This window comes from Amphiura filiformis, chromosome 5 (genome assembly GCF_039555335.1).
Source record: "Amphiura filiformis chromosome 5, Afil_fr2py, whole genome shotgun sequence".
In the NCBI taxonomy this organism is placed as follows: domain Eukaryota; kingdom Metazoa; phylum Echinodermata; class Ophiuroidea; order Amphilepidida; family Amphiuridae; genus Amphiura; species Amphiura filiformis.
In genome coordinates this window covers 35,056,932-35,076,595 of record NC_092632.1, presented here as the reverse complement: position 1 = coordinate 35,076,595, position 19,664 = coordinate 35,056,932, and the positions used below count along the sequence as shown (strand labels likewise).

Genomic DNA, 19,664 nt, shown 5'->3' with positions numbered 1-19,664 from the left:
TTCCACTTGATATTCAGCCAATCTGGTACCGAATACCTACACGTATACGTGAGGTTTCGCCGATAAAAGAGAGATCACAATTTTTGCATCCGATTTCATACATGCAGTTGCCGGTTTTTGCTTTTTCATGCTTGTCTTTTGGATGGACTGAGATTTGTCTGAGAGTGCGGTGGGGCTTTATTGCTGTGTCAACTTTGTGTTTCTTAAACATTTTGTATTTCTTTGCTTGCTCTTTGTTTTTCAGCATCTTTGTTTTCAATGGGCATTTAATTTTTTACTTTGTTCATCATAACGGCCCAATTTGGGTAGCCAAAATTTTCAAAGCTGTGCACGTACTCGCTCTTCTTCTTGGATTCTGTCTTCCGTTTCTGTTACTACGGAGTTCATGCGATCAAATAGTGTTCTAATCACATACTTTTTTTGGTGGAGAGGATGTTCTTATCTGAAATTGAGGTATTGATCAGTGTGCGTTGGTACACTAATAGCTTAACTGATCCGTCTGGATTTCTAACAATGAGGGCATCTAAAAATGTAAATTTGGCCATTTTGCTCTTCTTGAAAAGTGAACTTTATGCTCTCTGTTTTGTCGATAGTGTTCAGATGGTCGGTTAGGTTTTGCACCTGACCATGTTGACTGACCCTCTTTTATGATCTCGAGCATGTCATCGACATAACACCGCCAATTCCGTGGCTTACAATGTCTTCATGGACTTGCTCCTGATTATCTCGTTGACTTGATTCAAGACTACAAACCAACTCGTAGCCTACGCTCATCTTCAAAACTAAATCTCATTTCAACATTATCTGACGAAATATGGTTTTGTCAAACAAAAATCCAAAATGTTTAATATTAATTATTATTGCATTTCAAAATCCTATATAATATGTCTATTAATATGAAGAATATGAGAAAGGTTTTTAAGTTTTCATCACACCTGACTTTTATTTAATACTTGTTTCTGTTTTTAATGGTTTCACTTGACAGACCTGTTATTCAGCTATGTACAGCAGGAAAAAAATCTGCCAAAAATGCATTAATTTTTTTTAAAGCACCATGCTTAAAAGCACCATGCATTTATTTACAGTGACGTCAAGTGGTCCTTATTGCCCCGATGGTGGGGCATTAGGTACCAACTAGTGTCATGTTTGTTGACCATTTTGAGACCTTTGATTGTTCTGAAGAGTTTCTTTTTCAAAGTCTTATATCAGCGTGGTGTTTATTTTATGTGAGGAACAACTGACACATGCAGTCCTGGCCTTTCCAGTCCTCTTCCGAGCCCACAACTTCTCCATGTGCAAAATTCCAGAAAAGTTTACAAAACATGCACTGGAGTCAACCACAACCAACATGACCATGTCCTCCAGTCCACAATCAGGACATATTTTGTCACGATCATTTTCATTGTCCACCTTTTGTTTCTTTGTCTTCTTTTACTGGCTTGGTTTTAGGGTTCTTGTTATTTTTGTTGGTTGGATTTGACTTCTTGTTCAGCTGCTGCTTATTCTGGAGTGCAGCAGCATATTCTACAAACGGGGCATTAAGGATCACTTCTAACTTCATTATATGGCTATGATTTGACCCTAAAATGTCATAGTTGGGAAATTTACCTCACAACAAACCCATTATGACATAAAACAAGCACAAACTTGTAAAAGTTGTTGTTGGACAACCGATTCATACATGGGAAATCACTGATATTTCACTGAAAACGTAGTATGGGGCATTAGGGACCACCAGATATCGCAAAAATCACAAAATTGCACAATTTTCTTTAAAAGTACATATAGGGTATATTTTCTGTTAATTATCTATTTTTACAATACTAATAAGCAATATTAATGTAATTCATTATACAATTGTGGTCTTAGTGCAATCTTCAAACAATCACACCACAGCCAGTGAAAAGATTTCACTGAATATCCAGGATTTGAACCTGGGACCTTCGGATATGAATATGAAAAATAGTTTTATGACTGTTAGATAAAATGCCAAAATGCCTAGGTGCATGATGCCGATGTAATCTGTGCACATTATAGGCAAAATGAATTTGTTTTCAATAATCAAATGACTTTGCAGAATTGTTACGGTGTCATTACTTTTCTCAAATACATCAGATGAAGACTTTATATATCATGAGCGCTCTATATTTGAAGCTCTATAAATTATATAATTATTGGGCTCCAAATAAAAGTACTTATCGATCGTGAATATCGCATCTACGGAGACTGGGCTGGCAGGAAAAGAACGTATCCAGAATCACTCGCAGGCCCGCCCACGATATTGAATCGCAAAACCCTTGCTTGCATTGATGCGCAGTAACAGATAAATTGATTGCTCCAATCTATTTTCACAAATTTCTTTGCTCCATTGATCAAACAGTGTCGCATTGATTTGAGCTGTTTGGGCAAGAAAGCCTGTGTTAAATATCATAACTCTCTATCATAAATCGTAGATGCACACAAGTCGCAATCTTCACTGCCCTGAAAGGCAACTTCTCACAATTTTAGAAATGAAAAGGACTAAAAAAAGAGCAAAATCTAGGGAATTGTCGTAATATTGTACAATGGCTTATGCAGAGGAAGAGGTCTTTGTGAATTCAACAGATATACTTCGCTCACCTGTTCGGTATTACACTTACGTGTTTGTACCTCTCTTGTCCATTCTATCCATAATAGGAGCTATAGCAAACATCCTGGTAGTATTAACGATTCTTCGTATTAAAAACCTTCAAAAAACTTACAATGTATTCGTCGTTAATCTTGCTCTGGCAGACTTCATGGTATGCGCGTTTTATGGACCGTTTCTTGTATTGGTTTCGTGGAATCATGGTTGGACATTAAATCATAACTTCTGTACATTTCTTGCTTCGGTGGTTGTTTGTACTGTAATTGTGTCAAATGCATGTATGACGTTCATTGCACTGAACAGGTATTGTATTGTCGTGAGAGGAGTTCCAACATATAAACGTATATTTTCACCGGTTCGAACAGCTTTCATGCTGGCCCTATCATGGATCTGGGGTCTTGGGTTCATTATTCCACCCATCATGTTCAATGTTGGTCAACTCGGATATAATATGAAACTCAATTCGTGCACGTTTATTCCAACGAACAGTAGGACATCTTTCCTATATCTATTATTACTTTTAACAGTTGGTACTTTGTGTCCCGCACTGATCGCCTGTTTCTGCTACCAGAGAATCTATGTAACAGTTCGCACATCTCGTGTGAGGATTGAACAACATGGGTTGCAAGGAGATGCAAATCGAAGAAAAAGATCAGATCTGAAGCTAACCAAAGATCTTTTCGTGATGTATGGGGTATTTTGCTTTTGCACTATTCCGTTTGTAATCATGCAGCTAGTCGATGGCGATTATATATTCTTGCCACGTTTTCTACATCGCCTCATTGCAGCGGCAATGTGGAGTAATTCTGTGTGGAATCCAATATTACTATCGTTTCGTAACAAAGAATTTAGATCTAGTATATGTAACTCATTGAAGTTAAGAAACGTACGAGTTAATACTGATAATAGTGCAACATCTGTGAGAACTCCAAATCAGTTAGTCAGTGTCAGTGCATCAAATATGTGAGACGTCCGGCGCAAATCATGTCACCGATTTGGAAACAATCCGAGATGACTGCATTTTTTTTTCCGGCAATTTCTGAAAAACTTCTCTCCCAAGATACCCAGGGGAAACGGTAGGGTGTACAAACAGCCAGGCGCTACCCTGATCGGAAATGGTTGTGAGGTCTTTGTCATCACCTGCATCTTAGTCAGACTAGGGGTGTACGGCATTTTTTACCTACGGAAATATTTTTTGACTAATAAAAATGTCAACTATTAATCCATTTTTTGTCGCCTGGGCGCTCAAGAATTGCAATAACCATGATAACAATAACATCCCAAGTTCACAACAACCACAACCGCAGATATAATTTTCATATATATATGATTGTGATTTGCCGATAATCGTATGATTTTGCCGACAACACTCACATTTTCCGACAAATCTAAGAATACCCTCCCCCTCTAGCAACGGTGACGATGTATTCGATATCCATTACTGGATTTGGAATGTGGAGGGTCTAGCGACGCCCCTGATCTGGAATCGAACCGGGACCGTCAAAGACCTGTACAACTAGGGCACACCGCTCTTTGTATTGTACAACCTCTGTAAATATATGTGAAATAACACAATATAAAGCAATCAAACTCATATATATTTCTATTTATTTAACTCCATCAATGTCAAATATACAGCCTATGATTTGCTCAAATTCATTCCAATCAACGATAGTGATATTAGAACGATCTCACGAAAGCAATAAATCACTTTACTTTTGCAATATGACAGTTCTATAAGATTTTATTGAATTTAATATAACATCAAAAATACATGTCAGTATCTGTAAGATGTAGAATAATTCGGTGTGTAGTCGATCTTGATCCAAATCAGGTAACGCAAATGAAATCTGTGCATATTATTGGTTCTATAAAGTTTTTTTTTTCAATAATCAAATTTAATTGAAATTGTATAATTACTTTGATCGATCCAGTATTCTTAAATACATAGGATAAAGAGTTTTTATAGATACGATAATCTCTGGATATGTTTATTGGAATCCAAATAAAGTATTTATCGACCGAGAATATTGTAGAATGATAATAAAAATATTAAGACGATGCACTGCTTCTGGCAAGAACAGAATATCTCCAGATTCATTCGACAGGCCAACCCACGATATTGAATCGCAAAACCTTGCATTGATTTGCAGTCAGTTGATCGCTCAATTATCACATAATGTCTTTGTTCCAAACACTGTAGTTTATAAAGAATATTGATTTGAATATTGTTTTGGCAAGACACCCTGGATTATCGTTATTTTCTGTTGGAAATATTATTGCAGATGCATAAATGTCAATAATCGTCATTGCCTGAAAGACACATTCTCTATCTGAGGAATGAAAAAAAAACTCTAAAAAGAGCAACTGTCTTAGGAAAGTCTCTCCAAAATCGCAATGGCTACCAGGGACAACGAAGAGGTCTTTGTGTATTCAACAGATGCACTTCGCTCACCTGTTCGGTATTACACTTTCGTATTTGCTCCTCTCTTGTCCATTCTATCCATAATGGGACCTATAGCAAACATCCTGGTAGTATTTTAGATTCTTCGTATTAAAAGCCTTCAAAAAACTTACAATGTATTCGTCGTTAATCTCGCTCTGGCTGACTTTATGGTATGTGCGTTATATTTCTTGTATTGGCTTCGTGGAAACATAGTTGAACATTAAATCATATATTATGAGCATGTCTTGCTTCGGTGGTTCTTTGTACTGTTATTGTGTCAAATGCATGTATGACGTTCATTGCACTGAGCAGATACTGTATTGTATATTTACTCCGGTTCGAACAACTTTCATGATAGCCCTATCATGGATACCACCCAAGGAAGATTAACATAACGTGGAGAAGCAATAGATTACGTAACGCATTATTCATTATTGTGCCGAATTGATTTACCGACAAGCTATTCATCGAGAGGTATCTTTTGTTCAGGACAAAAGGGTTCCGCCATTAAATCGGTATCTGACCTGACAACGTATTAACGTTTTAATAGACAGTAAGTAATCAAAATAAAGTCATGTGAAAGCGCCCACTTCAGCGAGAGGTACCTGTTGTTCTCGTACAGCCCACGGGTGTGATTGAGTTTTCCCTAAAACACAAAAGCACACTTTACCGTCGATGTACAGTTATTTACCACCCACCTTACCTTAGGTTTCTTAATATCACGAATATTCATTTGAAAAACCAGGGTAAGTGAGGGAGTGCATAAGGTGTCGAGGGGTGAAAAGAGGAGTAGCAGATGGGCGATCGAGATTGGAGTGGAGGGGAGGAAGACAAAAGGAAAAAGGAAGGATGAGGGGAGAAGGATAAAGAGGAGAAGGAGAGCGAAGGAGTGATATGCATAAGAAAGTATGTAAGTGCAAGGAAAGGAAAGAAATGAATAAAGAAAATAATAATTATTATTATAGAAACTAAGCACATAACAGCACTATGCAGCCATTCAATGATGCTAAAACTTTTATGCGTTACGTAATTAAAACATGAATTGCACACCTGCCAAACACAAGGCACTGGATGAAAACGTTGAATCGGATAAAGTTCCCTGGTTGAATGTACACTCTCATGAATACTGATTGGCAACATTTTCCAATATGTCAGCGCTCAAATCGGACAAAATAGAACAATAAACCCTGCAGTGCGTTGATACCCCCATGTGTAGTCCTACTAGACGGTCTATCCTCGCCGTCACGCCTGACGGCGCGATTTGTGGTGCTAACGGTTGAGTCCTTCTGGAAGGACTACCCATGTGCAATATTGGACATTGTAATAATATTGCTCGATGTATAAGATTTATCAATGACCTAATTTGATATTGGCGTTCATTATCATTGTACACACAAGTAAATATCAGGTTTATTAGCTTAGTCTATCATCGATTTGAAATGTTAATTGTATTTTAATTCTAAACAACCGAAACGCTAACAAGTGTTTGTAAGTTAGTTTTGATAATATGGCGCAGTAGAAATTTGGCGCCCAGCATTCATATTTCAAAGTTGCAACATGTAACCGGACAGGCTTGAAAAGGCTGCGTGCGCGTCAGCTTGGCAGATCTATATATATGAATAAAAGACACAGCTCACATAAAATTTAACCGGGATTTGAACATAAAATGTTACTCTCGGATTACATTCTATACGAAAGTGTCAATCTAATCTAAAAACAAATATGCAGTTATTTGAACCAACTACCAACTTGTAACCGACTTCCATGACTACGGTAGGTCAAAATCCAAGGCTATTTTTAACATGTTTTTACACGCACGTGAGCTGTAATACCCTTTGTCATTTTATTTCAGTAAATTCAGTGAATAACAAATTAAATATCGGACAAAGCATTGAAACCATTTCTTGTTGAACACGACGCTGACCAAGGAGTTGCACTAACTGTCGTCATGACTTCCTATAAGTTGACATATTTCAATATTAGAGGACGTGGAGAAGTAGTGAGAATTCTCTTCAAACTTGCTGGAGTTGATTTTGAAGACCAACGGATTGAATTTCCAGATGAATGGATGGAATATAAAGCAAGTAAGTCATTCGAAAAAAAAGGCAGATTTTCTGGCTCTGGCCCAAAAAATACTGTGCAAAAAGGGGGCGGGGTAAGCGACCCCTTAAATGTTTTAATAGTTAAATCCAATGCTTTCAATTGTCATGATTATAAATCGTATAGCCTTGTTCTTCATTGTATCTCTGAATTGTTTGCTACATAAATATTTTTAGTCGGTGGCGTGCGCAGAATTTCAAAAGTGTGTGTATGTGGGTCTCGATTCCCCCGACTGCACAATTTTCCCCTCAATTATGTGCCTTTCCCCCGACTGACAGTCAAAAGTGTTGAGTGGCGTGGCACACCGACATCGCCTGGTAAATAATTACATTGTAAGCAGAGAAACTAAAATCAACACTCGGGATCGATACGCGTGTATGTGCTATGCACGATTTGATATTCAGACGATACATCTTTGGATACCGGAGTAGAAAATGATGAATATCTCCCGTAATTTATTTATTCTAAAGAAGGCAATTTCAAGGCTTGAATATAATATATGTGTTGAAAGAATATGATAGTCGTTTAATAGCTTGCGTAAAATAAATGTTGGTATTTATACAGCGCCTTTCACATGTGAACATGTACCAAAGCGCTTTACATTTATTCCGCCGTCGTTAGAATATGTCAGCTGCCATACAATGCCCAAGGCATGCTCATACATTTGGGCGGCGCTCAATGGACAGTATTCATAACAGCTCCCCATTTCACACCTGGGTGGAGAGGAGTAATCGAGATAAAGTGCCTTACGCAAGGGCACAACACGATGGCGTCGCCGGGGCTCGAACCCGCAACTTTCCGATTATGAGTCGTAGCCCGTTCCGCTCGGCCACCGTGCTCCCTATATGTATTGAGAAAGAACCGTGCGTTTTGAACTCAAAAACTGACCAATTCTGATTTTATAATGTGCCGAACAAAAAAATGACAGCTGCCCTCATTCGTAAACACTCGGGTCACGAAAGATACACGGTACTATAGCGCAGCGTAGGCCACTGATGGAGGCAGTCTAAAAGCAGATGACGTCATGACGTATGCCATGTTCATTGTCAATAGCCTTAGTCGGATGTCCCTTGGCCCATTATGCGTCTCAAAACTATTAAACAGGTCGGAACAAAATGACCATGGCTGTGGATTCAACCTACCATCATGACGATTTCTGCCATGAAGATATCAGGGCAATGACACTGTGCGTGATAACCTCCTTTGTGCATGTCACTGTTTCTAATCGAATGTTATGATTCTTTAGATAAGATGTGTTCCGTCTACTGCTCCTAGTTCAAACTTGAAATGGAATCCTCATCACAAACAAAGTATATGACATCGCCTTGTAGAACACCCACAATTGTGCTTCTTTTTCTCCCCAGAAACACCCTTTGGTAGACTACCAATCCTGGAGGTTGATGGAAAGCAACTTACAGAAAGCAAAGCCATCATGAGGTACCTGGCCAGGGAATTCGGTAATTTACGTTTTTAAATCGAATACTTTTGTGCCTACCATTTATACATTTGAACTCATAATTGTTCAACAAAGTAAGGTGCATCTCCACTGATACCATCAATGGATCCCCATTGCTGTCGGTTTACGGGTTTATAGAAGAATATATTCATTATTTAAAAATGACAAGGCAATCTTATCAAATTTGATGAGTTTCTTGTCATTTTGATGAGAATATCCGAGTCATAAAATAAACAAGTAGAAAAAGAGATCTGCCGGGAATCGAATCCACGACCTCAGGTCTACAAGATCGGTGCTTTAACCACTCGGCCACGGAAGCTTCATGGTTAATCTGGCTGAAATTCGAACCCATAATCGCTTACTGAACCTCCCCGCAAATAGCCCATTGTAGCTATAGCCATAAATGCAAAAAATTAATTGCCATCCTCTGTGTTATTTTTTCATCAAGTTCGCCGATAAGTTCGCTTATTTTTGTTTTCCATGTTATATTTCATTTATTCAAATATTTGAATAAATTGCCTTGTTATTTTTACAAGATTCTGTCATATCCCTCGAATTAGTCATACTTGTCAAATTTGAATAGACTCTCTTCATTTGCGAGTAGTTAATTTTAAGAGTGCAGGGCCGATTCGGCGATGACAGGGGCATTAGTTTGTTTAAGTGGGTGAAGATGCACATTATGTTTGTGTATTGCACACTGGTTACTATCAATTATCAATTATTATTATTATTATTATTATTATTATTATTATTACAAGCGGTCACCCGTCTTTCGCGGTCAGGGTCTTTCGCGGTTGGTAAATTTCGTATATTTTGTGTACATGTAAATGTTTTATTTAATGTGATTAATGGTATGAGAGGAGATTATCATTTAGAATTTAGAAGTATAATATTTAGTATCTTTTCCATATAAATCAATGGCTTGAAATTGCAATTAGATCATGATCGAAGCAAGTCTTCCTGCCACCATATCATATCCACCGTGAGAAGTCTTGCCCCTGTGGGATGCTGGCCGCTCTGATATTTAAGATTTTTATGCATTTGTTTCTACAGTACTTTTTGTTGTACCTCTAGCTCATTTTTTTATCATTTTCATCCAAGTTTGTCCCCCACCTTGAAATGTACCTTGCTGCCCCCGCCTCCTGCAAAAGTCCTGGCTACATCACTGAGCAGATGAAGACACTTTTATTCACATACCTCTTGGCCCCCTGTGGCCTGCTGGCTGATCTGATATTTTAGATTTCTATGCATTTGTTGTACTTTTTATAGATGTTAATTGAGTTTCAACTGTGTCATGTAATAGTTTAGAGTACAGGCATACTTCTACTGTGTCATGTAATACACTACGCAAAAAAAGTTTCTTTATGGTTAGGAAATGTACCCACTATTTAAATCTAGCGAATAATTTTGTACGTTTGCTCAATAATCGCATGCGGGTGATTGTCCTGCGCATTTTGACACCTCAAACACTACTCTACGATACTCCTGAGAAAAGATATGAATGTTTAAGTAACACGAGGTCGAAAAATGAAAATTGCAAAGAGGCCTATTCAAGTTTTCAGCATAAAAGAACACAAAAAACAACAAACATGCAGATAACATTTTTTGTTAATTGCTGAGTACATTTCAGGCATCATACTGCCGTTTCCAACTTCACTTGAGATTAATCTCTTTCTTTACCCGTCTTTCAATACTTTGTGTGTCCACCGTTGGCTTCCCTTACAGCAGCCACGCGGCGTCTCCTAATGAGGCGTCGAATGTTACCTTGCTCAACCCCGTTCCACTCGTTGATAACGATGCGACGCAATCCCACCAGCGTTATATCTGCCTTTATCTTCTTGTTGACTCGTCTCTTGTGCTGATCCCAAAGGTTCTCCAAGGGATTAAGATCAGGGCTTCTGGAGGGCCACTCTATGTTATGTTATGTTCTAGTGTCTCAATTCCTTCTGCTTCCAGGAATGCAGCTGCAATCATGACCTGTTTTGAATCCCTTTTCCAAATCCATCTCTCAAAACGTAAATGTCTTAGTACCCACTCACCTTTGTCTTTGATCATTCATCTGCATAATAAGCAAAGGATTATCTAACATGCATCAAGGAAAATGCTTTAAATTAAAATTTAAAAGGCGGGAATAATGAAACCGTCTTGGATCAGTGAATCAGCTCTAAAACCGCTGAATAGGCCTCTTTGCAATTTTCATTTTCGACCTCGTGTTACTTAAACATTCATATCTTTTCTCAGGAGTGTCGTAGAGTAGTGATTAAGGTGTCAAAATGCACAGGACAATCACCCACATGCGATTATTGAGCAAACGTACAAAATTGGTTGCTAGATTTTAATAGTGGGTAAATTTCCTAACCATAAAGAAACTTTTTTGCGTAGTTTAGTTGAGACTACAGGCATAATATCCTCACACCGATGACAGGATAGAAGGCCTAATTCAGGCTATGACAACATTAGTGTTATTGTGTTGGCGTGAAAAGTTTTAGCATGCAGTGCCCTGCCAGTGCCTTTAAAACTAATTAATTTGACACCCTTAACACAAACAAAAACAAAATTGGACGTTTTATTGGGGTGCGGACAACTTTACTCTACGCAACGCAAAAATCCGTTTTCCGAAATAATATAAAACGTAGAAGTTTTTAGCCTTACCAATTCGCCAAACTCAGTAATTTATTATAGATTATTATTACTATTTGTCCAACCTGGTCTCCCAACTAAACTGCCGTATATAGTCAGTTTACAAATGATCTTAAACTGATCATATGCGGCAGTTTATGAGAAAAAGTGATAGCGCCCTCTGTTGTTATTAATCGTATTTAATGCGTATTTACAACGTTGTGAATAAATATTTGACACCATAGAATATAAAAACTAGTAATTTGATAAGTTAAAATAAGATTTTTAACGGAATAAATGTAAATAATATGATTATGCAGTTTATTCCGTTAAATATTTACCCCATAATTTCCCTCATTCTTCAGGCCCTGCCCTCTATCGGGTGTTAATTTAAAGTTTAACCTTGATTGCTATTGTTTCTTTGTAAGCCTGCGGCGCAACCTTGATTGCTATTGTTTCTTTGTAAGCCTGCGGCGCAACCTTGAACAATATTGTTTCTTTGTAAGCCTGCGGCGCAACCTTGAACAATATTGTCCTTGAGATACATAATTTGACACCCTTAACACAAACAAAAACAAAATTGGACGTTTTATTGGGGTGCGGACAACTTTACTCTACGCAACGCAAAAATCCGTTTTCCGAAATAATATAAAACGTAGAAGTTTTTAGCCTTACCAATTCGCCAAACTCAGTAATTTATTATAGATTATTATTACTATTTGTCCAACCTGGTCTCCCAACTAAACTGCCGTATATAGTCAGTTTACAAATGATCTTAAACTGATCATATGCGGCAGTTTATGAGAAAAAGTGATAGCGCCCTCTGTTGTTATTAATCGTATTTAATGCGTATTTACAACGTTGTGAATAAATATTTGACACCATAGAATATAAAAACTAGTAATTTGATAAGTTAAAATAAGATTTTTAACGGAATAAATGTAAATAATATGATTATGCAGTTTATTCCGTTAAATATTTACTCCCATAATTTCCCTCATTCTTCAGGCCCTGCCTCTATCGGGTGTTAATTTAAAGTTTAACCTTGATTGCTATTGTTTCTTTGTAAGCCTGCGGCGCAACCTTGATTGCTATTGTTTCTTTGTAAGCCTGCGGCGCAACCTTGAACAATATTGTTTCTTTGTAAGCCTGCGGCGCAACCTTGAACAATATTGTCCTTGAGATACATAATTTGACACCCTTAACACAAACAAAAACAAAATTGGACGTTTTATTGGGGTGCGGACAACTTTACTCTACGCAAAAAAAAAATCCGTTTTCCGAAATAATATAAAACGTAGAAGTTTTAGCCTTACCAATTCGCCAAACTCAGTAATTTATTATAGATTATTATTACTATTTGTCCAACCTGGTCTCCCAACTAAACTGCCGTATATAGTCAGTTTACAAATGATCTTAAACTGATCATATGCGGCAGTTTAAAAAAAAAAGTGATAGCGCCCTCTGTTGTTATTAATCGTATTTAATGCGTATTTACAACGTTGTGAATAAATATTTGACACCATAGAATATAAAAACTAGTAATTTGATAAGTTAAAATAAGATTTTTAACGGAATAAATGTAAATAATATGATTATGCAGTTTATTCCGTTAAATATTTACCCCATAATTTCCCTCATTCTTCAGGCCCTGCCCTCTATCGGGTGTTAATTTAAAGTTTAACCTTGATTGCTATTGTTTCTTTGTAAGCCTGCGGCGCAACCTTGATTGCTATTGTTTCTTTGTAAGCCTGCGGCGCAACCTTGAACAATATTGTTTCTTTGTAAGCCTGCGGCGCAACCTTGAACAATATTGTCCTTGAGATAACGCCCCGTAGCCACCCCCAGCCAGCCCCATACCTCATTTCAATTTTTAACATACCAATATCCTGCTTTTTATATTCCATAGTGTCGCACATTACCTGAAATATTTATTCACTACAATGAAAATACGTTCAACAGAGGGCGCTATTCAAGATATCTTAAACTGCCGCATATGATCAGTTTAAGATCATTTGTAAACTGACTATATACGGCAGTTTAGTTGGGATACCAGGTTGATTTGTCATACAGGGTTTTATGGTGATACCAATTGGGGACGGTCTCAAGTGGACTGTGTTTTGGACATGTTGGAAGATTTTCATGTCGATGCCAACAAAATGTTCTATGCCCAAGCAGAAGAAAGAGTAGGCTTTGAATATACATTTTTTTTCTTTTCACATACATCATTATGAGTTATCAGGGTCGTGGGTTGATGTTTTGTAATGGGAAATGGTTTTCGTCAAGAATATGTTTTCCGATCCACCTTAGTCTTCATCACCCTGTCATCTTTAGCATCACTCGTCACCACATCTATGTTATACATTTCAGTTTCTCATTAGGGCCTGTGTAATAATTATGAGCCCCTGGTATAGCTTTACAATCTTTGCCCCTCCCCCTTTGCATTCAATATTTTTGGGCTCCCAATTTGTAAACCTTAATTGTTTAGATATATAATGCTAGCATAGCGAGCAGGAAGTCATGCATATTTGAAAGTTTCTGTACTGTTTTACTGAGCCTTTTAGAGCGTGTTATTTAAAAGGTGTGTCAAAAATTGCTTGGCCCTCCCTCCTTTCGGCCTTCCAAAAATGGTTGCCCCCAATGTTGGCTTGCCAAAAATATTCCCCCTCGCCTCACCTCAGGGCTCATAATCTTTGCACATCCCCTTAAATTAAACGATATACGAGGAAGTGACATGATGGTAACGATAATTGGTTTAATATAAGCCTAATAGTTTCCAGAAAACATCAGCTAACTTGTCAAGATTTATAGACATAAAAAATAATTGATAACAATTAATCCAACTTTGTTGCTACAATTTTTCAATTGCCATTCAAACTATTTCAAACTCATCATATTGTATAATACAGGACAGGATTGTCGCTGAGGCCAAAGTGCGTTCGTTAGAGATTTTAGCAAACTTGGAGAAGAAATTGAAAGAAAATAATAACGGGGATGGTTTCTTCGTAGGTAACAAGGTAAATTTGTTTGGTTGGTTGGGCAGCAGAACAATTTAAGGTATAACGTTTAATTAAAGTGTTTTTTCTGTTGAATTTATCTATTGTGTGGTACAGTAATTCGATTCCAGGTGTGTTAAACTGTTGCCCATGGGCAATTCGAAATTTCCCAGTTCAAGGTTTTTTCAAGGATGAAAATGGCTTTTATACCTGTAATGAATACCTCAATAGTTTGTAACTCAGATATATAAAAACTCAAGTCGTAACGAAAAGATCGTAAGATTTGATAATATTATTATCTTTTTACCTGGCAGATAACTATTGCAGACGTTCTATTCTTTTGTGAAACGTTCTTTGTTCCTGCATTGACTGGCGATAAGGAAATCATAAAGGGGTTCCCTAAACTACTAGCATTACGAGATCGAGTGGGACAAAATCAGCGGATTGCTGCCTGGGTTGCTCAACGACCACAGACGGCGTTTTAAACTTTCACTCTGCTTTGAGCATGAAATACATGAAACACATGTGTACGAGTTTTTGTTAAAACAGATATGTATACGAGCATTGATAAGCTACCAGCAGTAGATGTTGTTACGAGTCGTACCTGACTCAAGGCCAAAATCACCTTTTACCCGAACTCACACGAATGCACAACACAAATACACTGTTTGATTAAGCTAACAAAATCTAAGTCTTTAATTGAAAGCAAATTATGATTGGTACAATATATGACAACAAATGCAATGCAATGCACATAAATAATCAAATATAATCACTCTTTAACTATTTAGTACTTAGCTAGCATTCTTCTTCTTGGTGATCATAAAGTTCTTGCAATGTTCTGGACGACTGATGTAATATATCCTTATTCACTTGTCCTGCGAAAATCAGCGAAGTCCAGTGAACACTTGCGTTTATGAATATCCTTGCGTATGAAATCCTCACACAAAAATGGCGTTACTTTCTCCAAACCGTTATCTCCTTGTGCTGCTTTCTCCAAACTTAACTCCTTGCGCTGCTTTCTCCAGACTTAACTCATTGCGCTGCTATGGTGCTATTTCCACCTTTCACATAATATCTTCAGGAAGCAGGACTGCGATGCAGTTGTCCCCACTTATATTGACAGTTGTGTTGCTCCATTAACCAGACTTCAGCAAATCGGCAGAAGAATATATGAATATATATTCCTTTCTTTGAAGAAGTACGTTCTTTGACGTATTCTAGATCTTCTCCGACAACACCGGCAGGCAGTAGTGCATTGACTACGTAAATTATTTCTGTTTAGCAATTTCCTTTCTTTGAAGGAATTGGACTGTAAGCATATTGGCTAGCTAGCCCAGACCAACACTATAAACTGTGAAGAATTATCTTTACCTTTTCTTATATACCACGCAGTGGGAAATCTCAAATATTAGTAGCCAAATGTGATCTTGGAAATTCCCAAGCCTTAATTATAACATTAACCTTTCACATGACATCATTTCCTGAGAGGAATCCCGTGATGTCATCTTCACTTCACAACCTCAGGGGGTTTCCAAATATTCCAAATTAGATATGATTCAATTTGTTTTGCTCAATTTAAGAGGGGAATTCCCCCAAAATGTCACCACTCATGTAATTTTGTAAACAAAGATATATAATCAAATCAAATTACTCAGGGCATATCACAATGTGTGCATAGATAAACTACCTAATATCACCAGTACATTATTTTTTAGGATCTTTGATTATACTAGATAGGTGTATTGATAAACTACCTGACCTGACATCAGCAGTATAATATGAGCATTTATAAACTACCTGATATCAGCAGCAGATGTGCGCATTGATACACTACCTGATATCAGCAGTAGATGTGAGCATTGTGCATGCATAACTAAATAATCATTTAGTGTGAAAACTGGTGGCGCTATGCATCTTTAATCTTGCATGATATTCAAGGGGTAGACACTTGTATACTAGCATTATTATCACCAACTTGGTATTTTTTAAACATCAATTTCGCCTTTGTCTCTTTCCTGATGATTTAATGGATAAGAACTATTACAAATCCAAATCGGCCAAACTATAAAAGGTACATAATTTTTTTAAACAAAGGTGTAGCATGGAATGTGATGTGATGGGATTCAATTTTATTCAATATCTATGCTCACCAACAGATACGATTTCACGATTTAAATTACTATCGACTATAAAAATGTTCCGAGAAGGCATTGAGGGAAACAGTATGCATCTGAAATGCTCCAAAGGTTAACGATCGAGATGATTGAAGCGAATAAATGCGGCCCATACGTGATCAATTTGATTGAATCAATATTATTGTTAAAACTATTTTGCGACACACACGAGTAAATTATATCGCACAATAACCCGTCATTTGAACGCAAGACGTTGACAAAGTAGTAGACTATACCATGATTACAGCGAGTAATTATTTTGCAGCTGACCTTCTAATGTTTACACTCTTTTTCATCACAATAATTATGAATCAAATTCAATGTGCAAAATGTGTTTCGTTGTCAAAACATTATTTTATTATGACGTTTATGTGTATAAGTGTTATGGTCACTAAAATGACCCAGGCCAAAATCACCTGCTTCCGAGTTCACGCAACACCAAACACGCAGACACACTGTTTATTATATACAACAACTTAATTATTATTTATTAATTAGTGCAGTATGGCTGTCAATCTAGTCACAATACAAAATCTTACCAAATTAAACTTGAACAAAATTAGATCTTTTTTACTTATCTACGCCTGGTGATCTTGATTAGCTGAAGATCTGACGAGATGCCTTTGATGGTCTCAGTTCTTGATCCAAGATCCGGCAATGTCCAAGATGATGATCCTGTCTATCCAATACACTCAATACAATCTCAGATCAAAGTCCTGATGACTATGTTTTCTCCTCTCCTCTCTCAGAGATCTCTTGAACAAACTTTCTGCTCCACTTGACAAACTATGCTAGTCCAGCAAAATACCACAGTTCGATGATGGAGATATTTCAGTCTGCCGCTTCTTTGAGTCGACAGCACAATCGAGCACTATTTGCTCTACTACCGCCTTTGGCGTATTTTATTATCTCCGACACAAGAACCGTGAACCGAAGTTTGAAGACTTCAATTCTGGTAACTTTGTACCAATACTAGCTAACATAAATGTCACAGAATTCTATCTTAGAACTTCATCCAGCTTCTGCTAATCATTTCCTGTCCAGGCTTTATATACTATTTCTTACAATTCTAGAATAATCTTAACTACAATCACAGTTATCAATCAGTACACATCATATTTAAATATAGAACATTACCTCAACACAAACCAATCAGGTTCATTGTGTACTGTACCATGATTCTTGGCATCGCGCCAGCAGAACTTACTACTGTGGTAATCATGTTCTAGTCGATTCCATTATGATCCAGCAACTTCTACACATTACTACATTATGAATTTCTTGATCATTTAATCATTAGCATTCTAGAATATTCCATGTACAAACAAATGGAGATAAATATCAAAACAAGTGAAAACTAATGTCTGATGACAAAATACATAACTTTAACGATAATAATTGCAATTACAATAGAAAGTACTTCCCAAAAGCTTATATATTTATGGACACTTTTTGCAGCTTTTCGCTACTGATTCGATCAACTTTATTATTTTATCTTATTCAACACAAGTTTATTATTTTGTATATTTTAACATTTCTATTTGTAAAAAAATGTCATTATTTTGAACCCAACAAATGGGATAAAACGAAAGAAAATTTAATTCCAGTAACTATATCGTCAATGCATGTATCAATCCAGTGGATCGTTAATGAGGTCGACCGGCGCAATGTGTTATGAACATATAGGCATATCAATATATTATGGTATTATGGTTGCCGCAACCGTCCCTTAAAGCCATATTATAACATTTTCAAACAAAATAGATTGGCATTTCTTTGCCATAAAATGTTAGCTTTTACTGTCAGATATATCCCCTTTTATTTTTGAGCCGAACAACTACGGCAAAGCAAAGAAAATTGGAATTTACTACCAGCGCACATACACACATGTCGCCAATACGTACCACTCCTTCGGTTATGTTGTGGTACGACCCTTTGTTGTGTATATCACCGTCCCGCACGCCGTACGTACTATGTGTTATGAACATCGTGTATGCGTTCGACTAATAATTCCATCGTAATAATAAAGCGCCGGTTCCGGCGTTTTATTCAAAATCTCAGATTTTGACAAAACTACAGCACCTAGAGTCTTGATTTTTGCAGGGTATATTGGTTTAATAAAGTACAATTTAATCGTGTAAAAAAGGAATTTTAAAAATTCAATATGTTATAATATGGCTTTAATGTAACATTCGGGTATTATGATTGACGTATTGAAATATTTCAATCATAATACCCGAATGTTACATTTCTACATTTAATAACATATTAACACTCACGTTACGCTTTTAAGCGTGAAATTAAAATTTCATTAAGTGGTGTGATTGTATTGATTCAGGAGCAAGGGTTCAGTTTGCAAGGCAATGTGTATAAGGAAAATTGATTTACTTTCAGTTTCTGAAATAGTATAATTGTATTGTAAAGGTAGCGCATAAGGATGATTAAGTACAACGATTTGATTAGTTGCAGTAATCGTCATTTTCATTTTAAAAAGTGATATTTGAAGGTTATATAATATTTCTACATTTAATATCATATTAACCCATTATTTAAGTCACGGTTCATTTCATTAAGCTCAATTTTCAAGGAAATGTAAGGAAAATTGGTTTGTCCGGTACACTGTAATTTTGTTGGAAAGATAGAGCATACGGATGATCACGTACAACGATTTGATTGGTTCATCTTGTTTTGTCACACATTCTCATTGAAATCACCAACGTAGAGGATAATTTGTAACCTGTCGTTCGATTCAACAGCGTTTTATTTTCAACCAAGATGGAAACCGTATGCAGTGAAGATTTGACACTCAGATATTCCATTGGAGCGCTCCTTTTCTTCTATGTTACTTTACTTGCTTTGTTCTCAATAGCAGGGGTATTTGGAAACATACTTGTCATACTCTGTATCTTATCCACAAGAAGACTTCGAACACTTACTAATTGGTTTGTACTTAATCTTAGCTTTGCAGATGCCATAGTCAGTGCCGTGTCAAGTCCAGTAACCATCTACTACTGGGTCGTTGGATGTGAAGCCGTCTACAAGAAAAGATTCCTTTGTGAGACTATGGCTGCAATCATGATTGGTTTTGCCGCCGTTTCCATTGTATCGTTAGCATGGATTTCTTTTAATCGCTATCTTCTAATCGTCCGCGGCTCGATTATCTATAAACGCGTTTTTAACAGAAGAAATATTCCTCTGATGATCGCGTTTAGTTGGATTTGGGGTGGATGCATTCTCATACCAC

At 37.0% G+C, this 19,664-nt stretch overlaps 1 protein-coding gene across 1 annotated transcript; it reads left to right on the top strand.

Moving 5' to 3' along the window:
- Nucleotides 1-7,020: 7,020 nt before the first annotated feature.
- LOC140152147 (S-crystallin SL11-like) lies at nt 7,021-14,728 on the top strand. The gene is made up of 5 exons (XM_072174446.1): nt 7,021-7,156; nt 8,537-8,629; nt 13,321-13,433; nt 14,157-14,264; nt 14,558-14,728. The coding sequence occupies exons 1-5, from the start codon at nt 7,021-7,023 to the stop codon at nt 14,726-14,728; spliced, it is 621 nt and encodes a 206-aa protein (XP_072030547.1).
- Nucleotides 14,729-19,664: the final 4,936 nt, after the last annotated feature.

Coding starts and splice junctions, on each gene's coding strand:
- LOC140152147 (XM_072174446.1), top strand. CDS start 7,021: ATGACTTCCTATAAGTTGACATATTTCAATATTAGAGGACGTGGAGAA. Junction 8,630..13,320: donor GTACCTGGCCAGGGAATTCG/GTAATTTACGTT, acceptor TTTGTCATACAG/GGTTTTATGGTGATACCAAT. Junction 14,265..14,557: donor GTTTCTTCGTAGGTAACAAG/GTAAATTTGTTT, acceptor TTTACCTGGCAG/ATAACTATTGCAGACGTTCT.